Below are 25,894 nucleotides of genomic sequence, written 5' to 3'. Positions count from 1 at the left end.
CAGGAAGATCCCCTGGAGAAGAGAATGGCTACCCACTCCAGTACTCTGGCCTGGAGAATTCCATGGCAAGAGGAGCCTGGCAGGCTACAGTCCATGAGGTCACAAAGAGTCAGACATGACTGAGCCACTAACACTTGGACTTTTCACTTCATGCTATTAATACACTACTATTCAAACAAAGACAGGAAGTAGAAAGAAGCATGGATCATCTGAAATCCTTCTAGGGCAAAGTAATTTCTATCATCCTTTAATATAAGATATGACTAATTTTGATGAAGAAACCCCTGTGATCTCTATGGTGATTTATGGTAGTGTTCTAATGAGATTAAAATAGTGGTTAGATTTCTAAACTTTCTTCATATAATGTCAAGCCTAGTACCCACTCATCTTCTATACAAAATATATAGATCCTCCCTAAATCAACATAATATATGCAGGCTTCTAGATCTTTACTTAGATCATAAATCTTCAATTTGTCTCCCAGCCAATTTCTATAAAAATATCAGCTAAAAAAAAAAACTACTTAAGGAGAAGAAACCTATTTATTTCTCAGTCTGCCGTCCTCGGATGTCCATCCTTGCTACTTTATGTACCTTACTCTTTTCCAGTAGTCATGTATGGATGTGAGAGTTGGACCTTTATGAAAGCTGAGTGCCGAAGAATTGATGCTTTTGAACTGTGGTGTTGGAGAAGACTCTTGAGAGTCCCTTGAACTGCTAGGAGATCCAACCAGTCAATCCTAAAGGAAATCAGTCCTGAATATTCATTGGAAGGACTGATGCTGAAGCTGAAACACTAATACTTTGGCTACCTGATGTGAAGAATTGACTCACTGGAAAAGACCCTGATGATAGGAAAGATTGAAGGTGGGAGTAGAAGGGGACGACAGAGGATGAGATGGTTGGATGGCATCATTGATGTGATGGACATGAGTTTGAGTAAGCTCCAGGAGTTGGTGATAGACAGGGAAGCCTGGTGTGCTGCAGTCCATGGGGTCGCAAAGAGTAGGACACTGCTGAGCGACTGAACTGAACTTATTAACATAACCAATGACCTGATGTTCTGGAGCGTAGAATATCAATTATTATCCCCTTCTTCTTATAAACATTCCTTAGGTTTGGTACTGCAACTCTCCTGATTTTCCCTGAATATTCCTTCTAAGTTTCTACCTTGGCTTTGAACCAACTTTCCATTTAATGAGCATCAATTACTTTAAGGTCACTGGGAAGAGAAAAAGAGGGCATACAACGGTGATTAAGACACAATCTATAGACGTACAGATAACAAATGAGAGAGTTATGAGAAATTTTGTAAATCTGTTATTCAAAATGCTTTGGAGGCAAAGGATGATTAATCTTTACTGGAATGATCTGAGGAGACTTCATGGACAAGGAAGTATCTCACTTATATTTCAAAGGATGGGATTTTTCACAAATGGAGAATATAAGGGAAGCATACAAAAGGGAGCCATGCAAGTTATACCCATCTTAATGTTCTGACCACAACCTAGTATAGTAACAGCACATAGTAGGTAATTAATAAATGCATATAGAAGGAATTAATTCTAAAGAAAAAAACTTGGCAAAGAAACAGCAGGCAGGGAGTGCACAGAGCTGAAGAACAAAGATAGCCACTCATGACAATGACAGAACTTAAGCAAAAAAAAAAGATGAGGTCAGACTGTTTAGGACCTGGACTTCCATGATGTGGTTTAAAGATTAATTTTGCAGATAAAGAGTATCAAAGATATTTGGGTCTGAAATTAGCATAATTTTAAACAGACAACTCTGGCAGCAAGGAGAGAATCTATTTAAAATCTGAGGGACTTCCCTGGTAGTTCAGAGGTTAAGGCTGTGCACTCCCAATGCAGGGAGCCCAAGTTCATTCTCTGGTCAGGGAACTAGATCCCACATGTCACAACTAAAGACCCAAACACTGCAACTAAGACCCAGCACAGCCAAACAAACAAATAAATATTTTAAAAAGTAAAAAACAAACAAACTGAGACTAGAGTAGTCAGGTAAAACAATTCATAAAGTGCAACAAGTTACTAAACAGCAATTCAGTGTTGTAAAAAGCTGCAGACACAATGGAGGAAATTGTATCAATCTGAAAGAATTTAACTATTTGGTTAGAAAAACCAGACATATGCAACTACATTAAAAATACATAATTTTAAAATAGCACACTTTAAGAAGTAAGTAAGTATCTTTGGTAGTATAAGAAGTTACCTTTAAGCTGGTAAGAACTTCTGAGGAACCTTAACTAAAGTGATAGTATCAGACATTTCAAGAGAGTCAGTATCCCAAGGGGAATTGGCATGCACCATTTGGGCAAAGGCAGAGAGAGTTCTGAGGTTTCCAGCAGTGTGTTGTGTTGTTGCCAGCAGTGTAAGGAAAGGAATGGGGCTGGGAACAGAGGAGCAACGGCTTTTATCTTGACCCGTTGACATTTAAATAAGAACTATAGCACAGTTCAGTACTATGGGACCAAATGGTACAGAGATAAATATGAGTCAGGATGCTGCTAACATCAAGAAAGCAAAATTGTTGTTGTTAAGTCGCCAAGTCATGTCCAACTCTGCGACCCCGTGGACTGCAGCATGCCAGGCCTCCCTGTTTCTCAGGCTCTCCTAGAGTTTCCCCAAGTTCATGTCCATTGAATTGGTGATGACAATCTGATGCTGGGAAGCAAGATATAGACCAGAAATTTAGTAGAAACTGAAACAGAATTAAGTCAGAATTTTAGGGTATCATGACAGGGATAAGGACAGGGAAAAGAGGCAGAATAGGATATTAAGATAAAGTCTTAAAAAAATACAAAAGAAAAAAAATATGATACTTGAAGAATAAGGGATACAAAAGTTTCACCGAGAAAATTAACATTTATCAGACAAAGGAACTGGGTCATCTGTTATCTTTCAGGGAAGGGGTATCACACTTAGGTGGGCCAAGAAGAGAATATAAACGAGAAATGGTACATGACTCCTTTAGAAAAAATGAATGAGATGAGCCAAGGTGTTACTGAAACATATTTTTTCTCAATACATAAATGTTTTTAAGAAAACTTTTGCCTGAAGAAATGACAGATGCTATAAAGCTACAATTCATATGCAACAGGCACATATCTGGAGAAAAACATGATCCGAAAGGATACACGCACCCCAATGTTCGCCGCGGCACTGCTAACAGCCAAGACACGGAAGCAACTTAAACGTCCACTGACAGAGGAGTGGATAAGGAAGACGAGCATATACAAAACGGTACACAGCGCAACCACTGCAAAGAATGGAATAATGCCATTTGTGGCAACGTGGATAGACTGAGACAGTGTCATACTAAGTGAAGCCAGTCAGCCAGTGAAGAACAAATAATGTATGACACCCCATATATGCGGAATCTAAAAGGAAATGATACAAATGATTTACTTACAAAACAGGAAGACTCACAACCTTAGAAAATGAAGTTTAGATTGCCGGGGGGAAGGGATAGTTAGGGACTTTGGGAAGGTCATGTACACACTGCTATATTTAAAATGGATAACCAACAAGGATCTACTGTAGAGCACATGGAACTCTGCTCAAGGCTATGTGCCTGCCTGGATGGGAGCGGGGTTTGGGGGAGAATGGGTACATGTGTATGTATGGCTGAGACCCTCTGCTATTTACCCAAAACTATCACAACATTGTTAATGGGCTCTACCCCAATATAAATAAAAGGTTAAGGTTTGGGGAAAAAAGAAATATCAATGATATCAGGGAGCCAGAATAGGTTACTTTATAAAAAGTTAAAATATGGTGAAGCAGATAATTATATATGATAAAGTATATGGGGAAAATGACCATTTAACAAATGGTGCCACAATATTCACTTAACTTTGGAGAAAAGTAAAATTTGATTTTTACTTCACATCATAACAAAATTAATTTCATGTAATTCATAAACTAGAGAATATGAACCAATAGTTTCCTGATCTCAGGATGCAAGAGGAAACAGAATCATAAAAGACGGAACTGGTAGAATTAACTACATGAAAGAGCAGAAATGTAAATTGAATATTTATGACAAATACTACAGTGTATATGCATAATATATAGAGAAATCATATCAACACTAAAACAAAAGGGGAAAAAAGAGAAAGGGCAAGGACAACATAAGAGGAATACATATAATACATATAGTATGTATTATACCACCTTACAATAATCAATGAAGTAGAGATAAAACATATATGAAACAATTTAACACTTCGAGAAATATCATTATCAGTGAAAGTGTGAAGAGATACACACTGGTAGCTAGAATGTAAACATAAACCCTTTGTAGGACAACTGGCAATAGATATCAAACTAATTTTTAAAATACAGTTCTTCCTCTTAAAATTTCCTTAAAAAAAAGGCAATGTAGAAATCTCCTACACAAGGATATTCTTGCACAGTATATATGACAAAAATGTGAAAACAGACTTTCAATCATGTTGAACATTTTTAAAATTAGATTTCTTTTATCTAACACAACAAAATAAATTTTAGATGTTAATTGACAGCTAAATATAAAATATGAAACTAATTAAAAAAGGCAGAAAACAAAAATAAAAAGTTCATGGGACTAGACTTACCCTTTTGCCCAAAGCAACTAAACACAAATATTAGAAGGAATAAATGAAAATTGAGAAAAATATAGAACAGAACTCTTTTTAGGTAGTGGACAATAGGCGGTGCAAGACTATGATCCCTGTGAAAACAAAAGTAGTGAGTCCTAAAATCGCCTGCTTTCTGTCTGGAGGCATTTTCTAGAATGTTATACAGTAAAGAACATACCAGGCATAACACAAATGTCTCACTGTTGGAGAAAGAAATATCAGATTTTGAGGGTGAGACGGGTGAGGTGGGTAGCATTAGCAGGACAGAATACCAGTGAGGAAGAAGCAATACAATTTACATAGTTGTCTGCATCTGATACTAAGTTATGCACGTACAAGAATAAGCCGAGGAATAGGGATCTCTATGCCAAATAATTCCCAGACCTGAGAGAAATTCCATTTCTCATCAGTCATTAGAGTGTCATTACTGAACACAGAGGCATTCAGTAGGTATTTCAAAGAAGTCAGAGTTAAAGCTAAACCTACATTAACAAAGATAACAAACAAGACTGTAGAATATCATATGTGTAAAAAACTACTCTCCAGAATAAGATATAATAGACTTACTCTTTGAAGGAAGACAACACAATCTAAACACTTAACGTAAAATTCAAAGGATCCAATCAACAGTTACTTGACATGAGAAGATGCAGGAAAATATGATGCATCACCAACAAAAAAATTAGTCATTAGACATAGACTTTAAAAAATAACAAGAGATGATGGAATTAACATACAGTAACTTTAAAGAAGCACAAGAACATAAATAAGAGATAATGGGAAATAAATAGGACTTTTAAAGATGAAACATGTAATACCTGAATAAAAATTTTATTAGATGGGATAAACAACAGATTAGACACTGCAAGAGAAAAGATCAATGAACATGAAATTATAGCAGAAGAAAACTATATGAACTGTACCTAAAAAACAAAAAAAGGGACTCTTAGTGACCTGTTGGATAGTATCAAGCAGTCTAACATGTGAATAACACCAGATCCTGAAAGACAGAGGGAGACATCTGCAAAATAAAGCCTGAATTTTTCTATATTAGGAAAAAAAAGATAAATGTACAGACTAAGTATTCCAATGAAACCCAATGAGAAGAAAACTCACAATCATGCATGAATACTAAGAACATAACCAAAATAACCAGTCAGATCACAGTAAAATTGCTAAAAAACTGGCGATAAACGGAAAATCATTAAACAATTCTGAAGGGGAAAAAAACAATACACACAGCAAATAGGAGACTTCTCCTCAGAAACTATATAAGCAAACGAACAATGGAAAAACAAGTTCAAATTGCTAAAAGAAAAAAAAAAAAAATCCCATATCCTAAAATCCTGCACCCAGTGAAATTATCTATAAAGTATAAAGGTTAGAGACTTTGTTTTGATCACAACTGAGCTAACAGATAACAGATTTATACTCCCTTCTTCAACAATTAGGAAAACATACAAAAGAAATGAAACAAGGAAATCCATACATTAAGTATTACACTTCAAAGTACACTGACCCCAAAGAAAAGGAAAACAAGAAAAAGGAAACAATTAATGGTTGTTTGAGCTACCATATAGAATGCAAGGCAGGGAGAGAAAATCAAAAAGAACTTGGGGGATCCTTGAATTGAGTTCAGAGACTGGGGAGACCAAAGTAGCTCTAATTCATGAGACAGAAAACCACAGAAAGGAGAGCTCCAGGGACCTGCAATGAACTGCCTCGAGTCTTACTAATCAGCACATGTATATGAGGAAAATTCCAAGGTCAGGGAAAGAGCCATTGGAAAGAATCAGGTGGAAAAAAAATCACAGCTCATTGAGCTAAAAATACTTTGTTTTCACCAGGCAAAATGGAAAAACTTCATAAGAAACGTGGCACCCAGCGGAGTCCTTGAACACACTGCCTCTGCAGTGCAGCAGTGTTAGTGTTAGAGAAAAGGCCACATGCATATGTCAAACTGATTTCTGACAAAGGTGTCAGGGTCATTCAATGGGACTTTTCAACAATAGATGCTGGAATAAGCAGATATCCACAGGAGATTAAAAAAAAAAAAAAAAGAACCTCAATTCTTAGCTTACAGCATACATAAAAATAAAACAGATCATAAAACTAAATGTGGTAGATACAACTATAAAAGTTATAAAAGGAAATACAGGAGAAAATATTTGTGATCCAGGACAAAGATTTCTTAAACAATATTTTTAAAAAAATTAATAAATTGGATTTCAAAATTTAAAACTCCTGTTGCTCAAAAATATCACTGAAACAATGAAAAGGCAAGGTACAGTCTACGATTTCCTTAAATGTGACACCATGTCTTCTTCATGCCATTTACTAATTACATAGCACAGTGACTAGCTTGTAGCATGCAGTCAGTAAATAGCAATAAATACATAAATAAAACATTTTCTCAATTGAAATAACTTTCTGACTTTTCTACAACGAATATGCATCATTGTTACTTTCATAATGGAGAAAATTATATAAAGACTTCAATTAAAATACTATTGATTCTTTTAGCAATTTAGGCTTTTGACAATTTTTTGTTGGCAGAAGCTCAGGACAAAGAGGAAGACTATACAAGTACTCTATAGTTATGCATCCTCAGCAACAAACCTAGCATGTGGGCACATTATATGCTTTATAAATGTACTGCAGAGAATAAAGTTAAATTCAAAAACACTTTCCAAACAAAAACAAAAAAATACTTTCCAAAGAATTATTTGTAAGAAAAATAAGGCTTAAAGTTTTAAAGGTAAAGTGCTTTATATTAGAAACATTAAAAAGACTACAACTAAATAATCTTGTTTTTGTTAAAAAAAAAAAAAAAGAATTATTTGCTCCTCAAGGAAGAAGCACATCTTCAGAAGTTTGACTTTCTTTAGCAATGACTACATGTTTTTTTGTTGTGTTTTGTGGTTAATAATGCTGTGAGAATAGAGTAATGCAAATAGACTGTTTTAATGATTTAAATAAGCCAAGATTTCATCACAAACCCAGAATGCTTATCTTGAAAACAAATTACTGTATTTTGAAAACTATGCAACAAACTTTCAAAAAAAAATAAACATCTGAACTTAAACAATACCCTGAGAATTATCAACGCAATCTGAGACTTTAAACAAAACTATATTTTTCTTGCAAATATTATCTGTATATACAAACTTTAGTCATTCTTTCGTAATGGCAAAATGTAAGTTAATAGAGAAAATAAGTTCAATACAAGTCAATAATTTCAATGATTACATTCATTATCATAATACTGATGAGCTCAGAACCCGAATATTCTAAAAACAACTAATTAAGCAACAAGGCATGGCAGTCTGTGCAATAATGCTGATTAATACATTCCTTGAGCTTACAAAAAACCTCAGTCGAAAAGAATGGCTCAAGCTCACATACAGGACAATTCATCAACAATACTATCCTAGTCCATTTGGGTTGCCGTAACAGATTATCACAGACTGAGTGGATTATAAAAGTAAAAGTGAAAGTCGCTCAGTAAGTCCGACTCTTTGAGACCCCATGGACTTATACAGTCCATGGAATTCTCCAGGCCAGAATACTGGGCCACACAAATTTATTTCTCATAATTCTGGAGGCTGAGAAATATAAGATCAATGCAATGGCAAACTGAGTGTCTATTTCCTGGTTCATAGACAGCTGTCTTTTCACTGTGTCCTCAGACTGGGGAAGGAGCAACTGAACTCTCTGAGCTGTCCTTTATGAAAGTTAAAGTTGCTCAGTCATGTCTGACTCTTTGCAACCCCATGGACGTATAGTCCATGGCCTTCTTCAGCCAGAATACTGGAGTGGGTAGCCTTTCCCTTCTCCAGGGGATCTTCCCAACCCAGGGATTGAACCCAGGTTTCCTGCACTGCAGGCGGATTCTTTACTAGCTGAGCACAAGGAAAGCCCAAGAATACTGGAGTGGGTAGCCTATCCCTTCTCCAGCAGATCTTCCCAACCCAGGCATCAAACCGGGGTCTCCTGCATTGCAGGCGGATTCTTTACCAGCTGAGCTATCAGGGTAACCATGAGATGTCTTTTACAAGAGCACTAATTCCATTCATGAGGATTCCACCTTCATGACCTAATCAGTCCAAAGACTTTGTTTCCAGTGCTATCACAATGAGGATTAGGTTTTCACTTATGAGTTCGGGAGGAAAAGATTCAGTCTGTAGTAAATACTACACTCACAACTGGAATGGTATTAGTTATACAATAAAACATTTGAACATGTACTTCTACAGAATCAAATAAAAGTATACCTACATTTAATAGATAATACATTTGTTTTCTAGATCTTGTCTATTCTTTTCACAAGCTAAACTCCATAGTTTCTATGCATTTTGCATAGAAAACTTGTTGTAATGTAAATATATATTTAGTGCTTGAAGAGTTTCTTTCAGAAAAGATAGTGATCTAGACAAAAATATTAAAATATCATTTTAATAAATAGTTCAATATTACATTTCTTAAAATACAAATTAAGCCATTAGGATGCTATAAGAGAATTAAAAGTGATTTAAAGTTAGGTGGCTGGACTCTGAAATAGTTATTTGGCTAAAAATTTCCAGCTAAATTACCTCAAGCCCTAAGAAATGCAATGTTGGTTTAACATTAAAAAACAACAAAAAAAAGAAATTCAAGATACTACCAGAATACAGAAGAAAAACCACATGATCATCCCAACAGATACAGAAAAATAATCTGACAAAATTTTACATTCTATTATTTTAAAAAAAAAAAACTCAGGAAAAGAGGAATAAAAAGGAACTTATTCAACTTGTTAAAGTATTCATAAATCTTTAATAAAGTCTTAACAGTGAGGGTATAAATGCATTTGCCTTAAGATCTGGTATAAGGTAAAGATGATTGCTCTTACCTTCCTATTTAACACTGTTCTGAAGGTCTTAGCTTAATAACACAAGAAAAAGAGAGAAAACCTATTGAGGTTGAAAAAAAGAGGAAGTAAAATTGTCTTTGTTTCCATATGATGTGATTATCCACAAAGAGAATCTCAACATATTTATGAACAAGCAAATAAACTTTGAGAAAGGATGCAGGATTCAAGGCTAATAAGTAAATATCAACTGTATTTCTAAATGCAACAAACAACTCATTTTTGAGACTTCAAACAAATCATTTATAGTATAAGAAAACACATACAATAAATAAGGATAAATATAACAAAAAATGTTCAGGTCCTGTTATCTAAAAACTACATAATATTGTTGAAAAATTAAAGAAGATCTAAATAATTGGAAAGATATACCATGTTCATGGATCAGGAGACAATACTGTTAACACATCAATTCTCCCCAAATTGATCAACAGATTACAATATTAATTAAAGTCTAGTAGACCTTCATGTAGAAATCAACACTCTACAATTAGTATAAAATGTTAAGCAAACAGAGTTGCCAAAATAATTTTTAAAAAAAGAGTAAAACTGGAAGACTCAAAACTGCCTCATTTCAATACTCTAAAGCAAAAGTACTAAAGACAGTAAGATAAAGCATACGGATTGATGGACATAGATCACAGGTGTCAGGGTAATTCAATGAGAGAAAAATAGTTTTTTCAACAAATACTTTTCAAAAAATTCTTATTGTTGTTTTAGTCACTAAGTCTTGTCAGACTCTCTGTGACCCCATGGACTGTAGTCCGCCAGGCTCCTCAGTCCATGAGATTTCCCAGGCAAGAATACTGGAGTAGGTTGACATTTCCTTCTCCATGGGATCTTTCCGAGCCAGGGATCAAACCCATGACTCTTGCATTGGCAGGCAGGTTCTTTACCACTGAGCCACCAGGGAAGCCCACTTCTTTGTTTACTCTATCCCTAAACCAAGGTTTACTGTAGACTTATAGAAGTCTTTCAAGACCTAAAGTTCTTGCCAATGTGTAACAACAACATACCAAGAAAGCCCAGAACACCTGAGTTGATGCACTGAGTCACCCATCTGCACCAGTAGAAAAGATCAGTCCCTGGAGTCTTTTCTCTTTTGCCTCTTTATTGAGAATTATGAAAAAGTTAATCAGGAAAAATATGAGGCAGGCAAGATACCGCTACAAGTAAAAAGAATTTCTAGACTCACTAAATTGTTTTAAATGAATTTTAACCATGAGAGAAAAATTAGAAGTCAACAGCCCCAATTTGTTTTTTAAAGGGCAGAGAGTTAGTACTTTAAATTTTGAGCTTAGGAATAAAACTGTAACAAATATCTGGGGGTCAAGTCATGAGGAATCATTTCATGCTTAAGTATTTCCAATCATGATGCTACTGAATGAAACTGTGTCTGACTTATTTATATGTAATTTTATTGAACTTTGCAAAACTGTCCAGAATGTTTATATACTCTTAACTATAAAAGGACAAAAAAAATCTGTGCTTATCGGTTTATATGTCTGAAATCACCCATCCTAATCAGATACAAGCTTATTTACTGGAGGAACTACAAGGTATATTTTGCCCCACAAGATCTGTTCCTGTTTAACATAGACTTAAAATCACATACTGCCTTAACGCAATCCTATTTTCAACAAATATTTTTTCAATTAAATATCCAATTGCAAAAAAAAAATGAACCTTGATTCTTTAATACCATAAACAAAAATTAACTTGAAGTGGATTACAGACTAAATATAATTCTAAAAACTACTAACATTTCTAGAAGAAACATAGGAGTAAATCTTAACCAAGTTGGGTTAGGAAAAGGTGTTTTAAATTAAATCCCATATCTGTAAACCACAAAAGAAAAACACTGATAAATTGTATTTCATCTAATTTAAAAGTTTTGTGCTTCAAAACATACTTAAGTAAGATAGCACATCAGTGGTTAGAAGGATAGGAGGTGATGGTAGAAACTGACTGTAAAGGAGTATGAAGGACTTGTTACAATGATAGAACTGTTCTATATCATGATTGTGGTATTGGTAAACAACACATTTGTCAAAACTCACTAATTTATACACTTTAAAGTGGTAAATTTTACTGAATATAAATTACATATGAACAATATGACTTCTAAAAAATGGATTTAAGTAAAACTAAACACAGAAAAAATTCCCCACTAAAAAATGAAACGGCAGAACACAGACTGGGAGAAACTACTTGCAAAACATATATGATAAAGTACTTGCAAACAGTATCAAGAAGTCTGACTACTCAATATTGAGAAGCCCAATCAAAACATGGACCAAAGATTTTAACAGATACTTCAATAAAGAAGCCACAACATGGCAAATCAGCACAGGAACGCATGTTCAATACCATTAAATAATTCAGGAAATTCAAATTAAAACTGAAAGATGCCATTACACATCCAAAAGAAGAGGTAAATAAGAAAGACTAACCACGCCAAGTGTGGCAATGATGTTAAATAATATCCTAGAAATGCAAAATGGTACAATTTGGCAGTTTCTTATGAAGATGAACATACCAAATGACACAGAAATTGTGTTCCTAGATATTCACCCAAGGCAACTGAAACTATATATCCACACAAAGATTTGTACTGGAATATTCACATGAAATCTTTTCATAATAGCCCCAAACTGCAAGAAAATCAAATATCTACTAAAGAGTATATAAATATATTATAATATATCCACATAAGACCATAAAAAGAATAAACTCCTGATATATGCAACAATATTGATGAATTTTTAAACTATTATGTTAAGTGTAAGACACAGAACACAAATGACGATACACTGTGTTTTGATATTATAGTTTTAAATATTTAAATATTATTTTGCTACACTGTCCTTTTTTTTTTTCTCCTTCCAAGTTTCCAATTTATACACATATTGTACCTTCTGTTTTCACTCTCTTGAAATGTTCACTCTGGGGTGATCCTACCTTTGTGCAAAAAGTGTGACTACATTGAAATTGCCATCCTGTGCCAAAACCACAAGGAGAAAAACTGTGAAAACAGATAAATGCCCGGTCAACTCCAGGAGCTTCAGCCACTTCATCTGATGTTCCACATATAAAAGTAAGCAACTTAGACGTTGAGGCTAGACGAGTCTTTGGATTATTACTTCACAAGCAGAGACATATTGGTTTAATGAACTGGGGAATTTATCATTGAAATATGGGCTTCCCTGGTGGCTCAGACGGTAAAGAATCTGCCTACAATGCGGGAGACCTGGGTTCAATCCCTGGGTTGGGAAGATCGCCCGGAGGAGGCCATGGCAACCCACTCCAGTATTCCTGCCTGGGGAGTTTCATGGACAGAGGAGCCTGGTGGGCTACAATTCATGGGGTCACAGAGAGTCAGACACGACTGAGCGACTAGGCACAGCGCAGCAGCCCTGAAACATAAAATCACACAGCAAAAAACACTCCCAAAGGTATTTTGCCTGAACTTTATGTACTAATGTGAATATTATAATGCATCCTTCTTGGCTTGATACTTTTTAGAAAAGCTCTGGATGAAAACAATAGAATTCTGATAAAAATACTAATAACTAAAATGGTTAGCAAAGAAGTTACTTGTTAGACTCCTGACAATATAGATATTCGTACATCTGTAAACTTAGAAAAATTTTAAAAATCACTATGAATATGAAATGATACTTTTAATTTAAAAGTCACCCAAATCACACCTCCATAAATTAGTAAGTAGATCTAGCATGCTGACTGCTGGCACTTCTGTCTCATGTGAATTTAAAATGAGATCACTGAAGACAATACGCCACCAAGATAATGAGAATCTAAAATAAGTATGAGAGACTCTCAAGATTGGCATGAAACTAGAAGTCATATGCAAAAAATAAAATGAATTTTATCAAAGGGCTTACTATACAGTGTACAATGAGCTAAAATATGGACAGAAATAGTAAACAACTGAAAATGTTAGCTTCATTTGTACCCAGATAAAGAATATAGAAGAATATGAAAAATTTATCAGATGACTAACATTTCTATGTAATCATTTTCCTTTCCCTACTAATCAATCTCTTATCAATCTCCAGGAGATTTTAGCCTGGAGAAGGATTTATAGAGGTTTGTTTTACAAACCTGAAAGAAATAAGGCCACAAGTAAGGATTTGGGGAAAGAGTCCTACGTAAAGACATTCTAAATCAAACTAAACAGTTTTCAGTTTACTCTCCTCTTCCCCCACTCCCAACAATATTTTTCTATTCTCATATAAATTTGATAATACCTAAGCTACAGCTGGAAGAGAACCCATCTGGCAGTGCAGGAGATACAAGAGACATGGGTTTGATCCCTGGGTCAAGAAGATCCCCTGGAGAAGGAAATGGCAACCCACTCCAGTGTTCTTCCCTGGAAAAGCCCATGGACAGAGAAGCCTGGTGGGCTATGGTCCATGGGGTTGCAGAGAGTCAGACACGATTGAGTGCGCATACACACATATACCCACACAAGCTACAAAAAGAGAGTGGCTTGGATATGTTAGCAGCAGTGTGATGGGTCACATTATTAGAGTGCTTTTACAATCAGTTCTCCATGTGCTGATTTACTGTCTACCAAAGTAGACGGTTGCACCGAACCATCATAACTTTGTTCTACTGAGCTCCAAACCAACACTTATATAGTCAAGGTATATAACATTCATCAAGCTATAAAAAAAGAATTCATGGTTATTCTGCTTAGGAATTAGTGAAAGTGAAAGTCTCTCAGTCATGTCCGACTCTTTGTGACCCCATAACTTTTCCTTCTCCAGGGGATCTTCCCAACCCAGAGATCGAACCCAGGTCTCCTGCTTTGCAGGCAGATTCTTTACCAGCTGAGTCACAAGGGAAACCCAAGAATACTGGAGTGGGTAGCCTATCCCTTCTCCAGCGGAACTAGTAGTAGAGGTCAAATCCAATGAATTCAATTGCTATCTTTCGGTTGTGTATCTTTACTCTTACACTCAATATACTTCCCTTAACCTCTAAGGCTTTATATAAAGACAGCTGAGCACCAAAGAATTGATACTTTTGAACTGTGGTGTTCAAAACTGTAATGCTTTTGAACTGTGGGGACTGCGGTGTTGGAGAAGACTCTTGAGAGTTCCTTGGACTGCAGGGAGATCCAACCAGTCTATCCTAAAGGAAATTAGTCATGAATATTCATTGGAAAGACTGATGCTGAACCTGAAACTCCAATACTTTGGCCACCTGATGCAAAGAACTGACTCACTGGAAAGACCCTGATGTGGGGAAAGATTGAAAGTGGGAGGAGAAAGGGATGACAGAGGATGAGATGGTTGGATGGCATCACCGACTTGATGGACATAAGTTTGAGAAAGCTCCAGGAGTTGGTGATGGACAGGGAAGCCTGGCATGCTGCAGTCCCCGTCCAAGGAGTTGCAAAGAGTTGGACACGACTGAGCAACAGAACTGAACTAAACTGAACTTCTAAGACTTCTCTTGTCTGGCTGCTTCTACCCAGTATCTTCCTTAGGCTTCTCTTATCACCAGTGTATCCAATGTTGGTATCTTCAGGCACCATCTTAGCCATTTATCTTTCGAACTACACACTATTCTCATACTGGACATCTTCCCTTCCTTGGTTTCAACATTGCTGCTGAACTCTATTTGTATCTCTGACCTAACTCTCCCACCTCCTTCAGATTCCCTTGAGGTACCTCACATACAGGATGATCAACTCAGAAAACATTCCTTTTACTGTTCCCTGATTTTACAAATAGCCAAGTACCCACAAAATTCTCCAAGTAGCAAATAGGAAATTGTGTGATGTTTTCCTTTCTTTCCTTTCAGTCATTAAATCCCAGAAATCCTGTACCTGAACAGCATTTAGAATTTGATTCCTTCTCATTAATATTACCCCAGTTAACAACTTACCATTTTTTGAACAGGCTACCTAAATCTTCCACCTGCAGTACTTTCTAAAACTGTTTCTTTAATGCAAATCAAAACCACAATGAGGTACCATTGTCAGGATGGCTGCTATCCAAAAGTCTGCAAGCAATAAATGCTGGAGATGGTGTGGAGAAAAGGGAAACCTCTTACACTGTTGGTGGGAATGCAAACAAGTACAGCCACTATGGAAAACAGTGTGGAGATTTCTTTAAAAAACTGGAAATAGAACTGCCATACGACCCAGCAATCCCACTCCTGGGCATACACACCGAGGAAACCAGATCTGAAAGAGACACGTGCACCCCAATGTTCATCACAGCACTGTTTATAATAGCCAGGACATAGAAGCAACCTAGATGCCCATCAGCAGACGAATGGATAAGGAAGCTGTGGTACATATACACCATGGAATATTACTCAGCCATTAAAAAGAATTCATTTGAATCAGTTCTAATGAGATGGATGAAACTGGAGCCCATTATACAGAGTGAAGTAAGCCAGAAAGATAAAGACCATTACAGTATACTAACACATATATATGGAATTTAGAAAGATGGTAACAATAACCCTATATGCAAAACAGAAAAAGAGACATAGATGTACAGAACAGACTTTTGGACTCTGTGGGAGAAGGTGAAGGTGGGATGTTTAGAGAGAACAGCATCGAAACATGTATATTATCTAGGGTGAAACAGATCACCAGCCCAGGTTGGATGCATGAGACAAGTGTTTGGGCTTAGTGCACTGGGAAGACCCAGAGGAGTCAGGTAGAGAGGGAGGAGGGAGGGGGGAGGGGGGATCGGGATGGGGAATACATGTAAATCCATGGCTGATTCATGTCAGTGTATGACGGAAACCACTGCAATACTGTGAAGTAATTAGCCTCCAACTAATAAAAATAAATGAAAAAATAAATAAATAAAACCGTTTCTCTGCATCCAATTTTATTTTCCAATACAAGCCTCATACCATTACCAAAGTCTTCCTTCTAAAACATTTCATAAGAAATCCTTCCATGATGCTTCACTGCATTCAGGATAAAATCTAAATTACTTGGGAGAGATCTGGCCTAACATGACCCTAACTACCTGGTCACATTCTTCTGGCTTTTCTCTGCAGGACTCTGTGCATCATTCATACCATGCCAAATCTGGGGAGGTAGGGGAGAGCTTGCATGAGCTCCCACATTCTAAACATTCTATTTTCTCTCCCTCTCTTCCTTACTTATGTAACTTACAGTCACCATTAAGACTTAGATCAGCCAAGTACTTAAAGAAGTGTTTCTGACCATGCCATTCTCCCCCTTCCTTTCTCTTCCTTTTGGACTGATTCAAATCCACATTCTCTGTATCCCACGACAACCAGTGTTTTCATGGCAATAATGACACTGACTATGTATATTTTCTTGTTTGCAATTAGATACTCATCTTTTCAAGGAAAGTACCGTTATTTCCCTTATTTCTACATCCTCTGGTGTCCAATTCATTGTAATTGCCCATTAAATATTTAATAGGCAAATGGATTATACTGGAGTGGGTTCTGAACGTAACATATAAACCATCAAATAAACCAAAACCACCCTTGGAAATTCCTCAGGAAGGCATCACACTGAAGGCCAATCTGCTGCCTCAACACAGTTAAGCCAGCACAGCTTTTCCTCTAGCACTGAAATACTAGTTTCTTTGGAGGCCCACCCATACTCACAACCCACTTAATGACAATATTTTATAAAAACTATGCATTTTTAAACACCAGAATTTCTATCCCATGAAACTCCAAGTATGGCAAGTAAAAACTGATGTGGAGTAAAAGAACAGCAATTTCTCTCTCATATTGAGGTTACTCTGAATATGCTTAGCAAGAGGAATGGCAGAATCACCATTTTCTTCCTTGCTACGTTTCCTCTCTGTTTTCTTCCCCTCCCTCACCCCTCCTTCATTCCTATCTATGCTATCTGTTGCTAAGCCTATTTCTTTAAATTCATATAAATTATGATGTGACTCCATTGTATTGACACGCCTATAAGGATTGTTCACAACCAGTATTTCTCTCATAATCTATTCCCACCAAGATTATGTAGCACTTTAAACAATATTCGCAAATATAGGAATATACAAGCATAGCCACAAGCATGCTAAACTCCTGTGCCATCTATTAGGCTGAAAGATGTTCAAACATTCACAAAAATGTGAAGAAAGTATAAAGAAATGTCTCAGCTGCTGTACTCACATTTCAAAATAAACATTCCAAAATATAGGCTAGAAGAATACTACGGCTAGTTGAAAATCATCAGACAATAAGTATGAATGTTCAAAGAGTCAGACACGACTGAGCAACTGAACTGAACTGAACTGAGTGAAAACTCAGCTAGTTACTAATTAACTTCAATGAGTCCACTAAAGAAGCCTATCTCAGATCAAACACTGGACAGAAGAGATTTGAGGATGCTGCCATTTGGGTGAGTACTAACAATTCACCAGAATAAAATAAGTCACCATAAGCATACACTGAGTACAGATTTGCTTCTCAGAAAAACTTAAGAACTGAAATAACCTCATCAAGTTCCAAGAATTAAATAATAACTATTTGTATGTGTTTATAAAGCACATTTTAAAGTATACTTAAAATGCATAAAATGCATTTAAAAGCATATTTGATAACCTAAAAGAATAAACAAACTGAGAGAGTACACATATAAAACTTTCATTTTTTTCAAAAATCATGTAAACGTAATTTTATTTCCATTTTTCATATTTATGGCAATTCTATAGTTACTATACATGCATGTAAAATTACATTACCATATAAAAGTGTACCTGCTTCAATACATAAAATAATTTAGCTTTTATCTATAGCACATACCTAAAACAGAAGTTCTGAAAAAGGAAAAGAAATGCCAAACAAGAGAAATAGTGTAGGCATTTCAATGAGTAAGAAAACCATCTGGCTAGCTTGAAAATCTGCTTCTATGTAAGAAAAAAATATTTTAACAATCATCAATTGATTAATTGTCTATGTACTCAAGGTTTAGAACAGAAGTACGAGTGACAACTATCTCCTTCTACTAAGCTTCCAGGCAGCTTCCCTTCATCCCACCATCTAAAACTTTTCCTTCTTTTCAATGAAGTCCCATGGTCCTTAATCTATATACTTCTGATACCAGAGATAATTATCACTTTTACACTTAGTATAAATTTTATACCTTATCTTCCCCACTATACCATAAACTCTTTTAGAGTAAGAGCTATGCTTAATTCAGATCTCTACACCCACTTATCTACCAGAGTACACTGCTCATTCTCAATAAATAAATATTTTATAAATACACAAAAAAATAGGTTCTCCTGAAAATACATTTTAAGCATTTTTTCTAAAGAACCTATGTACCACATTACTCTCTATTTTTCTTCCTACATCTCAGTAGTTCCTATTTTACCATTTTTTTTTAAATTCATTTATTTGGCTGCTTCAAGCCTCAGTTGGCGCACGTGGGTTTAGTTGCCCTATGGTATGTGGGATCCTAGTTCCCCAAGAAGGAACTGAACCTGTGTCCCTTAATTGGAAGACAGAGTCTTAACCACTGGGCCACCAGGGATGTCCCCTCTAGTTTACCACTTTTGCTAACTTATTTCATCCCTGTTCCTGAAGGGAAAACTTTTCATCTATTTGCTTATTTGCTCATTCAAAACATTCAGTAAGTGTCAAGTTCTTACTATGTGTCAGGTAGTGAGTTAGGTGCCAGGGTTATACCAGTGGGTAAGTCTTTAGGGAGCTTTGAGCCTAGTAGGAAGGACAGATAAGTAAATAATTGTAAAGCAATGCGCTAATCTTTATGATAGATACAAACACATGATACTGTCTAAGAGTACTTCTATAATTTAAAAGTGCTTCTCCAACTTTTTGCCTGCAGTTTATCATTTCACTATATAATATTCTCTCCACTGGTCATCCATCCATCTGCCTACCTATCTTTCTTCCTTCAACTTTAATATACACCTTTGATACAAAATACAAAAGATGCCCAAGAATAAAGTGAAAAATGAGACTTCCTCCCATCTTTCCCCCAGTGATTCAGCTTGCCTTCCTGAAGGTAAGCACTCATGCCCAGTACATAATTCAGAGGTGGTCAATGCACACACAGACATATATGCACTCATATATGGTCTTACTTTAACATGACAGTAGCATCCTTTATATTCTGTCTGCATCTTGCTTTTCTTATTTCATAACATATCTTAGAAACTGCATTGTCTCAGCCCATATTGGGTAACATCATTCTTTTTAATGAATATAAAGTATTTCACTGCATGAATATCTAAGTAGACTCCTAGAAGTGAAATTGCTGGGTTCCAGAATATGTGCATTTTTAATTTTGATAGATACTAACATAGAGACTTCACCAATTTAAATTTTCTATAAAATAGGAAATATTCACCTCCATAACTTAAACTACAACCTTTATGGGAATGGCTCCCAAATCTGTATCCATATTCTAAGCCATATTTATTCTCTGTGGTATTTCCACATACATATTTCTTGGAACCTTAGGAAAAAGTTTTTTAAAACCAAATTTATAATTTTACTCTTAACACACTTTTCATAAGTTCACTACACATATTAATTCTCCGTGATCCCAACCAAATGCTTTTCTACCCACATTCAATTAATGAACTGTTAAGACAGATCAATCCTATATAATTCCATGAAACCCATTTTCTTTTTATTTTCTCAGACATCTGACAAGGGTCCAGTTCAGAATGCCTGGATCACTAAATTCTAACTACTCAACTTGTTCCTCTGTACCTGCCTACCAGTGATTTTGCTCAAATCATTCTCTCTGCCTGAAATATCCTCTCAAATCAGTTCCCCTGTTGGAATTTCATTAAGCCTAACCTAAATACTAGAACCATTCATAACAAATTTCCTTTTATGAATTTATTAACACTTAAATCTTTTACTATATTCTAATTTATAATACAGTTATAAGATAAATTATATACTCTTAACACATTTTGATAAACTCACACTGCCAAGGCACTCAAAATGTGTTTACCAAATGAATGAATGAATTTTTTGCAATGCACTAATTCCTGTAAGCCAGATAATTCAATAGGAGAAAACATGCTACAGAGGATAATTGCTTCTTCTTTCCTACTAATTCCTGTAAGCCAGATAATTCAATAGGAGAAAACATGCTACAGAGGATAATTGCTTCTTCTTTCCTTACCTCTCCCCTCTTTCCTTCCTCCCTCTTTCCCTCCTTCCCTTATATCTTCGTCTTCCTCCTTCCCTCTCCCTCCATCCCTCTTTTCCTCCCTTCTTCCTTCCCTCTCCTTCTTCTTTTCTTTCAGGTAATAAGACTATTTTAAAGTCTGTGAGATACACGCCCCTATTTAAGAATTAAATTCCAGAATACTCACAATGTGAAATATTTCCAGTAAACTACATTTTCCCCTCGCATTGATTTTGATGAAAAATAGGGAAAAGGATAAAGAATAAAGGAAAAAGTGAATATACTACTAAAATGATTGAATTTCCCTTCAAAACTAAAAACTCATCTAAATACAGTCAAGGTTACTCTTAACTACTATGTAGAAGAGAAAACTCAACCGCAATGTACCTATGGCCTATTGTTAAACAGTTTAAAATGGGTGAAATAATTCTTTACAAGTTTCACAAAAAACTTGCAGAAGAACTATGTAAAGCATCATAAACCCTATATGTCTGGTTTTCAAAATTAAAAACCGTGATTTTAAAAATCACTATCTGTAGTAAAATTTACATTTACATTTAAAAAATTTAGAAAAGAGTTGATTATGCTTCCCTATACAGAAAGTATTGCTAGTTAAAAAAATAAATGATCATTATATTTCATTAAAAATTATTCAGCTCTCATTTACTAAAATAGTAGAGAGCTATCAAATCTCTATCAAGGAGTAGAGAACTATTACACTATAACTTGTAAATAATTTAGAAAAACAACAATACTACCATGCAAATGCAAGTGTTGGTTATACTTGACTCACCTCTCCCCCATTAACATATTCCATCACAAAACACAAACGGTCTTTTGTCTGGAAGGAATATTTCAGGGACTTGAAATGAAAAAGAAAACATGTTATATTATAATCCTACATTTTTACAATAGTATCCAAAATAGAACACTTAGAAACAGTAAGTGTGATTGATAAATTGTTCATGTTCCTTAAGAGTCTACTTATTCCTGTAAGAACACTTAAATAAAAATTTATGAGAAATATAAAACACATTTTGTGAAGATCAGCAATGGGCATTACTTCAGGAAAAACTAAAATTATAATTATTAGTAAAACAATCCTAGCTCTTAAAAGTTTCTTCCTTTTGAAAGTCTATCTGTTGTTCTTAATCTTAAAACACTTCATTGGGACCGGAACATACAAGAACTTTGCAAATCAAAGAAAATGGCATACCTAAATAAATGTGACTGAAAATGTTACTTTTCATACTTAATTGCTGTAATAAAACTCTCTTAAATATAAAATGTTACGATTATAACATCTTTCCTCTAGTCACTTACTGTTAAAAAGGGATGTCTAGTGTTCTTTAATACTCTGCTTTCAGTTAAAGTGTGTGCCACTTCATCCTACGAAAGAAAAAGGCAAATAAACTTTTAATATATGCTCCGAGCACAAATAATACAAAAATTTCGCTATTTCTCTAAGACCAGAAGAAATTAAACCCAGACACAGAAAAAGACTTTAAATACATGCTCCTTTATTGCTTAGCTTCTCTTCTACCAAAAAAAACAACAACAAAAAATCAAATTAGTGATTTAAATCAGATGGCTATAATGTATAAACTCAGTCATACTTTATCAAAATATATCAATAATGATATAATAATAAGCAAAAATTACCAGGGACACAAAAAATGAAATAGTAAGCCTTTCCCCTTGAAGAGAATGTCTTGTAAGTTAACAGCTAGGTATGGAGTAGTTAATATTTCCATGTTTGTATTACATTGTATTCAGGGGGATACAAAGGATATATTTCAGTAAAGATCATAGAATTGGTAAGTCTTCTACCTAGAAGAAAAATAAGTTATTGAAAAGAGGAACACAGTACACATTAAGAGGTTTAATTCTAAATTATACATTTCAGAAATAAAAATAGTATAAAACTGCATATTTTTGCTTTGTGGCTTTTTAGCATGCTTTTCTTTAGAAAAATAAAAAAGAAATTAAAAAAAGATCATAGCCTATTGTAGGACACTTTCAATATCTGGATATATTTAAAGCCAAAAATACACTAAATTGTATTTCCTCAATTTTGTACATAAATTTCATCTTGACATCAAAAGTGAACTAGGGAAGATTTTCTTCAACAAATGGAGAACTGGAAAAATGTTTCACATCTCAAAAATAACACTATCTTAAAGAAGAAAGGAAAGGGAGATAAATGCTGAAACTAACACAACACCTCTGGTTTCTACTTCTGCCAAGATCCTAAACAAAGCCCTTGCTGGATCAATTTATTAACACAGCCAGCAAATCAAGATTATAAGTAAGAACTGCAAACTTTAGGACATTATATTAATCTTTACAAAAGCATCTGACCTTATTTAGACTTAGAAGATAAACGAGCAAGAAAATGATCAAAGATGCTAAAATCCAAAAGCCATTCCAAGAGAGTGAAACCAATCTTTTTTTAAAATTAATTAATTTTACTTGGAGGATAATTACTTTACAATATTGTCATGGTTTTTGTCATACATCAATATGAATTGGCCATAGGTAAACATGCGTCCCCTCCATCCTGAACTCCCCTCCTCTCTCTCCCCTGACCCTGTCTCCTCCAGGTTGTCACAGAGCACCCGCTTTAGGTGCCCTGCTTCATATGTCCAACTTGCATTGACATATGGTAATATATATGTTTCAATGCTATTCTCTCAAATCATTCCATCCTCTCCTTCTCCCACTGAGTCCAAAAGACTGTTCTTTACGTCTGTGTCTCTTTTGCTCCTCTGTACATAGGATCATCAGTATCATCTTTCTAGGTTCCATACGTATGCGTTAATACGGTGTTTGTCTTTCTCTTTCTGACTTACTTCACTCTGTATAATAGGCTCTAGGTACATGTGTCTTTTTCAATTAAGTGTAATGACATAGTATTTAAAACCAGTGAAATAAAGTATGGGTGAGAAAGCATTCAAGTCTTATTTGGTTAATAAGAACCAGGTTTAAATGCTCAAACAACATGAAAACGACCATCATATCATACCATAAATTTTAAATTAATTAGAATACCAAACATCTTAGTAAAAAATAATAAATATAAATGATATCAGAACTAATTTCTATACCCACGCTTATCAGAATGATTAGTATACAGTAGGTAGTTGTTAAATGTTTGTTGAACTTAACAGTTTATCATAGGAATGAATTCCAAGAAGTCTCATATGTGGAACTTTCACTCATTCAATCATTTATTTTCAATAAATATGAAACAAATATACTCTGGGTATTGTTCTATCCACTGAAGACAGGATACTGAACACCACAGACAAAAGTCCTGCCCTCCTGGAGCTATTATTCCAGTTGGTCAGATGGTGGTCAGTATTAATGGAAAAAACAAAGAAGACAAGGGAATGATAAAGTTTATGAGAACCATATAATGGATACAAAATACATGATTAAGGATTATACAAGTGGCTATTTTATGGGCTATAAAACTGAATTCATTGATTAAAAAATGAAATCCTTGACATGCACTTACTAAATAACAATAACAGTACAAGTATAAAATCATTTTTGTAAAAAAGACTCTGATTCTTTTGCTCATGGAGTTGACATGCTAGTGGAGAAGACATTGGTGCATATCAAATTGGTACACATCCAATTTAGATATAATTATGAATTCTGATAAGTGATCTTATGAGAAAGTGGGGTAAAGAAGGAAAATTAATGCTACTGGAAGATCACAGGTTGAGTAACATGATGGTGTAGGATTTGGGGATTGGGGCACACACTGATTTCTGGTTTTAAATTTGCTCAGGCTCGTCTCAGAAGCACAGCAAAAACAGGGGTGATCAATTAGGAGACAACTGCAGTGTAAGAGTGAAATTAGGATGGCTAGGATGACTGCAGTGGCACCAGGCGCAAGAAAGATTGTTTGAAATATTTCTGAGATAAAAAATTAACAGTGAAAAACTAATAGCTATATGCTTCCAACAGAGGATAAAGCAGAAGTATTACTTTATATGCAGTCAGAGAAGGCAACATCTACCAGTTATGCTTTAGGATTTTAAGTGATCTGAGGCAGTAAATTAGAAAAAGACTTAAAAAAGAGAAGTATGAAACCCATTTGGAAATGATATCCTAGCACTTCAGTTAATATTGCTGGCAGCTATTTCATTCTATTTTGTTGAAACAAGCTCATTATATGTAATAGTTATTTTTCTAAATCACTTAGTAAGTTCCATGAAAGATTATTTTTTTCCCCTAAATTCTGTAATCTGCCTAACCACATTAAAGGAGTCAAGTAAAGATGTAGGTAGGCAAAAGCTAAAACAGTATTTCTTCGTTATAAGAATGAAACCAGAATTAATACCATGCACATATATTTTATGTATTAAAATGTATTTTCTACCATACTTTACATCTGATCAAATTAAAATTTTCTCCTTAATGCAAATTTAATGGTACAGTATTTCACATACTAATTAGTTTCTGCTATGAAGATAAGGTATGCACAAGCTAAAAAGTAAACACAGATGTCAATAATTTTTAATTACAGTTAAAAGCAACATGTCAAAACAAAAAGTTAAAAATAACACTAATAAAACTTAGGGGCTAAAACAATATGATGCTTTTCTAAAAATCCATTTGTTGATCATGATTACAAATAAATAGTGCTTGGGTATATAAGTAAAATGTTTTCATGAAAAAGCTTTTGAAATTTAGTTTCATATATATTCATCCATGGCAAAAGACTAATGAATTTTAAAATCTAATTTCTTTCATAGAAAGCAGCTTAGGAAGAATGGATTTTTTCATGATTTTTTGCAAACATGACACAGAAGAATAGTCTTCCTCATACTCATTTTTCCAATCCTCTCTAATTTATCACTACCCTTTACCAAACATGGTCTAAAATTCTCCTTTTCATTCTCCCCACTTATTGCTTTTGGTAGTTAAGTTTTTGGCAGGAGGTGGACAAGGAGCAAATGATGACAGAGAAACAGAACATCTCTATCACTATGGACACCAAGGGTGTCATCTCCTTTAATCCTTGTAGTAACTGAGCAGATGTCTTTGATTATTCCCATTTTATATGAGGTAACTGAGGTTCACAGAAGTTAAACTGCTCAAACTGCAGGTGAAAAGGTCAAGATTGAGCTCATCTAAGTCCAACATCAATGGTCATTTCC

General features: G+C 35.0%; 1 protein-coding gene across 4 annotated transcripts in view; it reads right to left on the bottom strand.

Moving 5' to 3' along the window:
- Nucleotides 1–25,894, bottom strand: part of AKT3 (AKT serine/threonine kinase 3) — a 273,074-nt gene that overhangs the window by 61,501 nt on the left and 185,679 nt on the right. For all 4 annotated transcript variants that reach the window (XM_065935620.1, XM_065935621.1, XM_065935623.1 and 1 more), the window contains 2 exons: nt 22,044–22,109; nt 21,514–21,582 (listed from right to left, as the gene is read on the bottom strand). In XM_065935620.1, coding sequence (XP_065791692.1) covers nt 21,514–21,582; nt 22,044–22,109 — 135 coding nt within the window. The remainder of the gene's footprint in view (nt 1–21,513; nt 21,583–22,043; nt 22,110–25,894) is intronic.

This window comes from Muntiacus reevesi, chromosome 5, assembly GCF_963930625.1.
Source record: "Muntiacus reevesi chromosome 5, mMunRee1.1, whole genome shotgun sequence".
Taxonomy (NCBI): domain Eukaryota; kingdom Metazoa; phylum Chordata; class Mammalia; order Artiodactyla; family Cervidae; genus Muntiacus; species Muntiacus reevesi.
This window is presented reverse-complemented; position numbering and strand designations above follow the sequence as displayed.